Source organism: Leptopilina heterotoma, unplaced genomic scaffold (genome assembly GCF_015476425.1).
Source record: "Leptopilina heterotoma isolate Lh14 unplaced genomic scaffold, ASM1547642v1 Lhet_142, whole genome shotgun sequence".
NCBI lineage: Eukaryota > Metazoa > Arthropoda > Insecta > Hymenoptera > Figitidae > Leptopilina > Leptopilina heterotoma.
In genome coordinates, this window is record NW_025110861.1 from 2,082,831 (window position 1) to 2,093,953 (window position 11,123).

Genomic DNA, 11,123 nt, shown 5'->3' on the forward strand with positions numbered 1-11,123 from the left:
AAAACTGCAAAGAGATACAAACAAATTATATTCTAAGCCCGAAAGCATTATCTTCTAAAAAATAATATTTAATAAATAGAAAAATATTTAATAAAATTTGTTCATTTGTCTATTATGTTTAATAAACATTTAAATAAATAAAAATGTCGAAAAATTAAAATTCGATCTAATGTAAATTCTGTACAATAAAAATTCGATTATGAACAAATTTTATATTATAAAAATTAGTTTAAACAATAACACAGCCACACAAAAAAAAAAGTTCTGATCTGGGGGTCTCACTATGTAGACTTTATGTTTTTTGGGTCGCTGAATCCGAATCCGAGGTCCATTTAACCCCATCAGATCAGGATTTTGACATAACCTCAAAAACCCAATATGGCGGACACATTTTTGAAAAGTTCATTGGATTCGCTTCAAATTCGTTACTCGGGGGTTTTTGGGGTCGCTGATTACAAATTTGAATTTTGAAAAACCGACATCAGATTCGTAATCAGCGACCCCAAAGACCCCCGAGTAACGAATTTGAAGCGAATCCAATGAACTTTTCAAAAATGTGTCCGCCATATTGGGTTTTTGAGGTTATGTCAAAATCCTGATCTGATGGGGTTAAATGGACCTCGGATTCGGATTCAGCGACCCAAAAAACATAAAGTCTACATAGTGAGACCCCCAGATCAGAACTTTTTTTTTTGTGTGGCTGTGTAATCATTGCGTAAATGAAATTTCTCAGAAACGGAAATTCAGTTAAAAAAGAATTCTGAACAATAAAATTATTTTAAACAAAACTTCTATAGTATTCACAAATTAATATTGTGACAAATTTGTCCAAATTTTATTTCTTTTATTTTATACTTCGCTCTTCTAGTAAGACACATATAATAACTGGGATCAATAAAAACACTGATAAATGACACTTCGGTGACATTAAATTTTGCATATAAATGAAAATGTAATTAAAAAGATGTTTCGCAATATAATAATTCTACCAAATAAATAGAGTTTCAAATATAAATTCTAATGAATTATAAGTCATATAAATGGCATCTCGATAAAATTGAATTTATGTAACATAAAAATTAGGATAACAAAGTATTCACTGATACAATGTTTCTACTAAATGTACATATCGACAAACAAAAATTTTGATTAAATAAAATCTCTTGGTTTTAAAATTTAAAAAAAAGCGGCTTATTAAAAAGCCGATTGAATGTAAATTTGGACTTATGAAAACTATATGAAATAGAAATTTTCATAAATTCTAATTCGATTGTAGATAAAAATTACTGAATATAAAAAGTCAAATTTATAAAAATTCTTTTTTAATGACAATTTGTAAAACAAAATTTGGTTTCGTTAATGTTGTTAAAAAAAATTGGCTAAATGAGCATTACATATCATCTAAAATTTCTAGTCAATGAAGGGGTTAAAGCAAAATAGTGTTTTTTTAAAACTCGAACCCTTACTCCTCCCTTAAGTAAAAAGTGTCAAATAATTTGAGAATTAAATTCTTTCTCTTAAATAAAAACATTTTTTTAAATTATTTAAAAAGATTTTCATATTTTAATTTTGACGAATTCAACGAATAAAAGGTATAGATAAACAATATGTATTACTATTTCTATTCGTGCGGTTAAAAAATTTTATTTTCGTTCTTTAAACTAACATATTCATTTGTTTGTATTAGTGTCCTTAAAATGTTACAAGTGTAACAATTTCATTGGACAGAGGCACATAAAATTCACTGATTATTTAAGTGTGTAACGTATATTAGTAGAAATGAATTTCAGGAAACCGCAATACTTGTATAAATTACACATCTGCTGAGCACATCAAGAGCGTAAGCATTATATACTTTAAGATTTTTAAAATAATATTCATAAATTGTGTGCGATCACACATTCAAAAAAATCTAGTTGAAAATTATAAAATTCTGGTTATTCTAACCAAAATAAAACGTTAAATATACCCTTAATACTTTTTCTGGTTAAAAGTATTAGAAATTATTGTTACATTTCTGGTAAATTTAACCAGAATTTCTTGTTAAACAAACGATTATTTTTCTATTAAAAAAATTTCTGGTTATTTTTCATAATATCCCGTGTAGAAATTGCCTTAAGTAAATTCTATTTGTGGTTTGGCCCTGATCAGGATTTACTTATCACAGCCATTTTTCAGGCCCTGACCAGGGCCTGATCAGGACCTGATCAGGTTCCAGATTACTTCGAAAAAGCCACATTGAATTATTTAAAACTCATTTTACGTCAGTTTCAACGAAAAAAAAACAGTTCGAGTGAAAATAAATAATAATTAATTAAAATGAATTCGAAGAAATGTTCCAAAATGTTCCAAATTCTGATAAAACTAAAAAAAATGTTTTTTCTGAATCTGAAGGTACGGATATAATATTCTATTTCTAAACAATAAAAAAATATATGTAACTTGATATTATGATGAAAAATTTTAATTATTTAAAAAAATTATTTTTTTCCTTTTTTAAAAAAATTCTGAATTTTTTACAAAATTATTATTTCAAAAAAATGATGCAAATAATTTTCTTTTTTTGCTGAAATTTGCATAATTTTCTATATTTCTTTTGAAATAAAGAGAACAAAATCTGCATAATTTTGGTTTGTCGCAATCATTTTAACTTTTTAACAAAATTTTAGTTTTTTATTGAAAAGGAATAAAAACAATTTGTATATTAAAATTAATCTTCCATTTTCACATGAAATGATAGAAATAAATTTTACTGCAGATAAAATAAGCTAATTTATTATAAGTATACTTATAAAATACCAAATCAGGTTGTGATCAGGGCCTTATGAGGCCCTGATGTGGTCTTTTTTTTTAAACACCACTTCAGGACCTGATCAGAAAAAGTGTTTCATTTTCAAATCAGGGCCCTATTTAACCTGATCAGGGCCGGATCGCTACCACGTTTCAATTTCTACACGGGATACCGCATTCTCATTTAACGTGCGAATTAAACTAACGAATTTTTTTGTTATGCTTTTTGAAAATCCCGCTAGAAATTCGAAAAGTATTCCGCAAGATTATCGTTACAAAATTCGTTTAGAAAAGAGGTCGAAAATTAAAAAAATTACAGCAAACATTACGTGCGGAATTCCTGGCGGAATTTTTTTACATCTTTTACCAATGCGCTATACATATTTTGATGCAAAAAAACATTCTTTTTTAAAATTTTTAATAAAAACAAATTCTTTTTTTATAAACAAATTAATTTTAAATTTACAATTTTTTATTTAACACTTAAATCGATGTTAAAAATTGTAGGATATAGACAGTTTTGAACAGTCAATTGTAAAAAAATCACACTGTGAATCGTAGCGTAACCCACGAGCAACTTGCAAGCGAATTTTAATTTAAAGAAATTTATTTGTTTATTAACAAAATAATTTTTTTTTATTACAAAATTTTAAGAAATAATTTTTTTTATTAAAAATTTCAAAAAATAATATAATATTTTCTTTACAACTCAACGGCCAATCAATTCTATATTTTAGTAAATGCTGTATTATCCTATATTAATTTTTTGCAAAGATCTGTAAAGCCGTTTTCTTTGAATCAATAAAAACATAGTCATTTTGCATGTTTTTTCACTGTTCCCATTGAAAACTTCAAACTTTATAAATTTATATCTGGAAAACGGTACGGTTAAATTCAATAAAATTTTAACCACACATGTAAAATAAAGCTATGAATATGTCTTTAAAATTTTTTAAAAATCTGTAGAAAATCGATTTTGGGATAAACCTCCTCAAATGAAAGTATTTCACACTTTTTGAGATTGAAAGTATATAATTTTCAATCTTTAGGTGTAAAGTTGGAGTCCAATTTTTAACAGTGTATCTAATTATAAAAAAAAATTTTGTTGTGTAACACCTACAAGAAAAGCGCCACTTTACATTAATGTAAATGTAGGACAAAGCCCTAAAACCGGCACCGTCTGGTTTACATGACGTAAAATTAGTAACAACAATAATTTTCGAACAAATATTTCTCACCACAAGGACACTTTTTACAAAATCTGCCCATGAACCATCGACACAAATTTTCTTAATTATCTAAATTCAAAAGATTTTTTTAATCCATGCAAAAACTTAAGTAATAAAAATAGGGGTTGAAGGTTGATTCTATAGCATATTCAGCAGTCACAAATAACTCAACTGATCAATGTTTTATAAAAATTGGTCAAATAAAACGGCTAAAAATTCTTACTAGAAGTTTTTGGGGTCGCTAAATACAAATTTTATGACAGAATTTTAAAATTCAAAATGATGGAAATAAAATGTCGGCTAAAAATTTTTTTAATTCAGGAGATTGAGTTGAAAATACTTACTCGGGGGGTTTGTCGAGGTTCCTTAATTCAAATTTCATATCAGATTAGAAACATTTTAAATTGCGCAGCCAAAAATTTTAAAGTTGTCGGATTGAGCTAGAAATCCACTATTTTGAATTTTAAAAATCTGACATCAAATTTGAATTCAACAACCTCGAAAACCCCCGAGTAAGTATTTTCATCTCTATATCTGTCAACTTTAAAATTTTTTTACCGACATTTTAATTTCGCCATTAAAAATTTTTTAACCCTGATATGGAGTTTGAATTCGCCGACCTTGAAAACTACCGGGTAAGTATTTTTAACTCAATATCGTAATTTAAAAATTTGTTTAGCCGCCATTTTGAATTTTGAAAATCTGTTATAAAATTTGAATTCAGCGACCCTAAAAACTCTAGAATAAGAATTTTTAGTAATTTTCGAACAATTTTTTAAAAACTTTGATCATTTGAGTTATTTTTCGCTGAATATGGTAAAGAATCAACCTTCAATCCCTATTTTCATCCCTTAAAACATCATTACTTGTTCAACGTAAAAGGATTTTTATTGTCTGTTTTGGAAAGCTTTTAATGCTAACTATTCAGAAATGCAATTAAAAAGTGCTTGATTGGTTGTTGAAACAAAATTTTATTTATCTCAAGAATAATTAAGTTTGTTGTTACAGCAAACACCTGAAGTGGTTTTGTCACTATAACAATTCAAAAATATTGAGACAACAAAAATTTTGTTTTAATATAACCAATCGGGTATGCATTTTTTTCCTCAAAAAGGGGACAAAAATGGGACAAAAAATATACCAAACAACAAATTAAAATGAGTTAAATTCTTACAAATTTTTTACAGTTCTGGATTCTTTGGTAGAAAATGACTTTAATATTAAGATAATTTTTAAATATTTACATCACATAAACAATAGGAAAATACAATTTTCTATTATATCAGAGTGTTACAGTCATTTAAGAAAGTTTATCCAAAGAAATTCAATCTTTAAAAAAATAATCATTTATAACATAATTAAAAACTTGAAATTTTATTAATAAATTTTTCGGAAAAAACAAATATTAATTTTCAAAAAAAATATTTAAAACCTACAAAAATTTATTTGTTTATACAATTTGCACATATAATTCAAATTTTTTATCATATCACTTGTATATAGAGTTTTTTTAAAAATGATTTAATTTTAATATAATATACAAGGTGGTCACAAGTTTCAGTTTATCAATTTCCCTGACAATTTACTGACATTAAAAATTATTTTCCCTATCAAAATTCTTTTTACAGGAAAATATGAATGTTTACGGAAAATGAGTAAAATTTATTCGAATTTTAATAATTTCTAAAAATTACAATTATAATCCTTCCTGAATTCAATTATTTTCTACAATTTTAAACTAAACTTTATCTGTGAATCAATTAATTTAAATAATTTTCCAAAAGTTCTTCTAGAATTCAATTAAAATACAAAAACTCAATTTTTTTTATAATAATTGTAACTCTCCATAATTTTTTTTTAAGATACAATGTATTCAAAAAATTATGAAGAAATTCTTACAATTAATTTTTTTAAAAACATTTTAAAATAATTTTTAAAAGATAATAGTTTTTTAATTTTGGAAAATTTCCAAACAATTAAAATTTGGTAAAATCTTTTAAAAATAATTGAATTTTTGAAAAATATTGATAAAAATCATCAAATTTTTGAAGAATTTTTATTAAAATCAGGACCATATGATTTCTATAAAATTTTAATAAGTCCAAAAAGTAAATTTTCATAAATTTTTATTTACATTGTTTGAAATTATTTGTATATTAAGAAATTATTATAAAACAATTGTAATAATTAGTTTTTAAAAATATTTTAATTTAATTTTTCGAAAATAATTTAATTTCTAAAAAGAATTTTTGTATAATTTAAAAAACTAATTAATTTTTGTTGATAAATTTTAATTAAATATTTTGAACATGATTGTTTTCTTCAAAATGTAAAAAATCATTCTAAAATGTTATTATTTTTTAATTAATTTGAATTTTTGGAAATATGTAATTGAAAATACTGAAAATATTGAATTTAAAAAAATTAGAAGCTAATTTTTATTAATTTTCATTTTTAAATTTACCTTGAAAGATTTTCCATTAAAATTTTTGATAATTCAAAAATTGAATATAAATTTTATGATCATATATTGAAATATATTTAAAAAAAATTTTATTTCTGATCAGTAAGAGGGGAAAAAGGGGACAAATCACCGAAAAAGAGGAAAAAGGGGACAAATTATCAAAAAAGGGGAAAAAGGAGACAAAATTTTTAAAAGGGGACAAAAGGGGACCAACTGTGATGCCTGGGTATGTTTTTTTTTGCTTAAGGATTTTTGGGATATCTGCATATACAGATACCTTGGAATCCGCACTCCAAGGTTATGTGGGGTTAGTAAAGTAAGAAATAAAACAATATAAAATAAATAAAATAGTAAGTCCCGACCCACTTAAACCCGTAACCCTTCTTTTGGAGCCCTTTACCCACCCTCGGAACTGTCGTAAGACTTTAGCCTTCGAGAGCGGCGCTTCAGCTCTGTCGCTGGTGCGCTGTCGCTGGTGCGACTTTGTTCTTGCCCTGCGGATCTCCTGCGTCAATAGTAAAAAATTAAAACTATTTCCATGTCAAAGTGGAATTTACAGCACAACAACAGAATATAAAGAACCAAATTGTAAAAATTCTTTTATTGCATTTTTAAAATTTTTTTAAAATTAATGCACAATATTTCCAAAATATTGTGTTAAAATTTAAAGTCAATCGGAACAAAATTGACGGATTTATGAGTATTTTAGTTTTGATGGTCCACGCTTTAGGATTCATGTTTTTTTATTAAATAATCATTTGTAATTTGTTTGATTTTAAATTTGCAATATTTTCCGATACACCATTTGAAAGAGTGATTCCTAAGCCGTAAGAAATGTCCATTGTACGGGATAACTCAAAATCTACTTGACCAATCGTTCAAGAAACATCTCCTTTGACAAATGCACTTTGATTTTTTTATTTTAAATGATTCTGTTACGAGTTACAGCGTACACCGCAAATCAAATTTTCTTAGAAGCGCCTGAGAAAAATCACATTATCTCGCTCATTTCTCAATACTTTTTCATGAAAATTTAGAGAAATATTGTTCAAATGTTGCAAAATTATATGCAAAGCGATAAAATTAATTAACTCTTTCCGTATCGCCAAAAAAATTCCCCCTCCCCTTAACAACCCGTACATTAGTAAATACAACAATCCCTTTTTCTCCGAGATTAAATTTTCACTGTCAAATAATAATATTGTCAGTTTTATGTTCTATTGGCAATCAGTAAAAAAATATTCACAAATAATCATGTTCAATTATAATCAATTGAACTTTTACAAATTGAAATTTCAAGCAAGAATAACTACAATTCAGGAAAAATTTCTTAAATTTCTGTAAAAATGTATTGAATTATAAAATTGCATTTATTATACTCTAAAATTTGTTTTCTATAAAAATGTTTAATTTACCTAATATTAACATTTATCGAATATTCTAAAACATATATTCATAAATTTTTTTAATATTAATAAGTAAATAAAATAAGCAATAAACAAGAATTTATTTATACTTTTGAAAAAATGTATGTGATTATATATATTTTAAACATTTTTATAATTTTTAAAAATAATTAAATTGCAAAAAATTTTATATTGGAATTATGAAAAATTTTAATTTTTATGAAAAGGAGCCGTCCATAAATTACGTAAGACATTTTTTTGGAAAATTTGACCTCCTCCCCTCACCACATCGTAAGATATTTTACATACATTAGCACCATTTTTTCTATTGTTCGTAAGATCTAGCAGACCCCCCTACCTCCCCCCTAAATGTCTTACGTAATTTATGGACTACCTCAAAAACAAATAACAATAAAAATTTAATAGATTGATCTTGAAATCGTGCTACAATAAGATAATATTCTCGCTACAATTAATCGTACATTAAATACTTTATTAAATTACATTTTCCAATTTTTTGTCATTTTTTAGGGCATCAAGAGGAATTAATTTCAAGCATATTAGTAGATAATCCTTTAACAAAATACTGTTAATTATTAATCATGATCAGAATAGTATTTATATGCATACTAATTGTATTAGTCAGCAGTAAAGATTGTGAGTTAGGTGATACAGATGTAGAGATTTTACATCAACAACTCGAATTATCGAGGGCAAAATTGAAAAACCAGACTACTGATACAGAACATGCAGCCATTTGTATAGGCACCGCAAGATCTGGCAAAAGTACACTCATTAATTATTTAATTCGCAATAAATTGAAAGGCGTGCGTAAATATCTTGAATTTGTGCTAGAAAAAAATGACTCTAACTCCATTGGACCGGAAATTGGCTCTGAATCAGAATCAGTAACTACAGAACCTTCAAAATGGATTTCGACTCATTTTTCCAATCTGGCCATCTGGGATACGCCTGGATTTGGTGACACCAGAGGAGTAAAACAAGACATCATTAACTCATATTATATTTATAACTTGGTAAAAAGTGTTCAATCTCTAAAATTTATTGTAGTTGTAGACTTTGCAAATATTAACACCGATAATACTAATTCATTTTTAGAACTTTTAAATAATCTCGAAATCTTCATTGGAAATAGGTTTCAGGACTTTTTTAAAAGTATATCAGTAATTTTCTCAAAAGTACCCTCAAAATTAAATGGCGGATCAGTCAATTATAATTATTTTGTTTACAAGATACGAACATCTTATTTAAACTCTGGTGTAAACTTGTCTCCTATTGTAAGAAGTTTTTTGGAATATTTAATAAATAATACTAATCAAATTGGCATATTCTATAAAGTGACAAAATTAGGTCCAATGAACCCTGCTCTATGTTATAATATTGTTCCTGCTATTAGGGAAGCTGTTAGTCAAACAAATTATATTCAAGATTTGAACCCGAGTATTTCAGAATCCACAAAAAATTGTATATATGCTACTCATGCTAAATTGATGATGTTTTCATCAACTGCTGAATTATCTATATTAACGGCGAATTTATTTCAAAAAAAATTGTTCACAAATGAATCAGAAGATTACATAACCAGTATAAGAAATAGATTAAGTGATACTGAAGAAATATTGTTAGGCCATGCGGAGAAAAATGCGTCAATAGAAGATATACTATCTACTCTTGAACTCGTAGATGAAAGTTTGAAGAGTTGTATTGAAAAAAATGATATGTTGAAAAAAGTGAAGCTACTTAGTTTTTTTGATTATTTGTTAAATACAAAAGTAGCTGAAGAAGTTACAAGGTCCTTTCAAGCCCTTCTTTGGCCTTTACTTTATAAAATTAAAGATCAAGTATATTTTCTTCATGGCAGATTGCATGAAATAGCCGACGAACAACATAAGAGTATTACTGAAAAACGTCAAAAAGAAATTGAGGAATTAAAAATTGAACTAGAAAGTGCAAGAAATTATAACATCAGACATCTAGTAAGTTTTCTGAACGATTGTCAAGATGTTTACAATATAATTAGAAGATTTTTGGAAAATTTCTTGGATAATTTAATGGGTTAGTTCCACTGATTGGATCAGTTAAATAAATATTTTCAATTGAAAATATATTTTTATCAACATTACCCAAATTCAGATAATTATTTAACCTGGTTATTTACATTTACGGTTTATTTTGGTGACTTTAAAAAAAGAAGTAAGGTTTTGCTTATGTGTAGTTTTAATTATTTTTGTTTATTATATCACTTTAAAAAAGTAATAATTCTTGTTATTGCAACCAGAATTTTTTTTCAGTGAATATAATAGTAATTTACATAATAGAAATTATATTATGTAATTAAATATTTTAGTACTTGCTTTTTCTAACCGATTTTCGCATTTACATGCGTAATAACAATCCTATATAGAGGTTATTCGGTAAAATTTCTTATAATGTTCAAGACTGTAACAGATTTTTACTATAATATTAATATATTGTATCACAATGTTAAATAAAAAAATAAAATAAATAAATATTGTCTCTGATTTGCAATTTAATACACCAACCATTAGAATACTGACAAGAAGTAGTGTTATCTAAAGTTCGGAATTGGGAAACTATTTTGTATTTATTTTCACGTCTACAAATATCGAGCGACGGACCCAAACTAAAACTTGGAGAAACATGAGGTCCTACGTTCTCGATTTTTGCGCTATTTTTTGGAGTCGATGTTTTCGTGAACCTTCAAATACTCGTAATATATTGTGATGAGATAGATTTCTAACAATATACTTCCTGGTTCAAGACACAAGTATCGACATATCGATGAAAAAGGAAATTATGCTGGTTACCTCCAAGGTCTTGTGGGATAAAAGATTATCTCCTCTATGAGAATCAAGCCATTTGGATTTTATATTAAAACTATTGAAGTGTTTTATCAGCCATTTAGAATATAAGTTTAATTAAGTAAGACGCAACTTTTTATTCTGGTTTGAATATTGTATCGATAATATTATAGTTTTTATTGGAATTTTTATTTTTGAGAATAAAAGCAAATACGTGGCTTTTTTACCCACTCTACACTATACTTTCTAAAAATGTAATAAAAAATGTCAACCACAATATCTCGTTTTTTGACATGACAAAGGGTTTTGAAATCTTTACCACATTTAGAAATTTTTTTTAAAAATTATTTAAAAAGATGTATTTAAAATTTTTAAAAATGTATATACTACT

At 26.2% G+C, this 11,123-nt stretch overlaps 1 protein-coding gene across 6 annotated transcripts; it reads left to right on the plus strand.

The window, feature by feature from the left end:
- The first annotated feature begins 1,710 nt into the window (after positions 1–1,710).
- LOC122498102 lies at positions 1,711–10,416 on the plus strand. Of its 6 annotated transcripts, none has more exons than XM_043605681.1 (3): positions 1,711–1,840; positions 8,421–8,926; positions 9,009–10,416. In XM_043605681.1, exon 3 carries the CDS (start codon positions 9,266–9,268, stop codon positions 9,968–9,970), a length of 705 nt encoding a protein of 234 aa, XP_043461616.1. In that variant the 5' UTR covers positions 1,711–1,840; positions 8,421–8,926; positions 9,009–9,265; the 3' UTR covers positions 9,971–10,416. The 6 variants fall into 6 exon arrangements, with proteins under 6 accessions (XP_043461616.1, XP_043461617.1, XP_043461615.1 ...); XM_043605682.1 differs by having other exon boundaries at positions 9,046–10,416; XM_043605680.1 differs by having other exon boundaries at positions 8,421–8,675; positions 8,745–10,416.
- Positions 10,417–11,123: the final 707 nt, after the last annotated feature.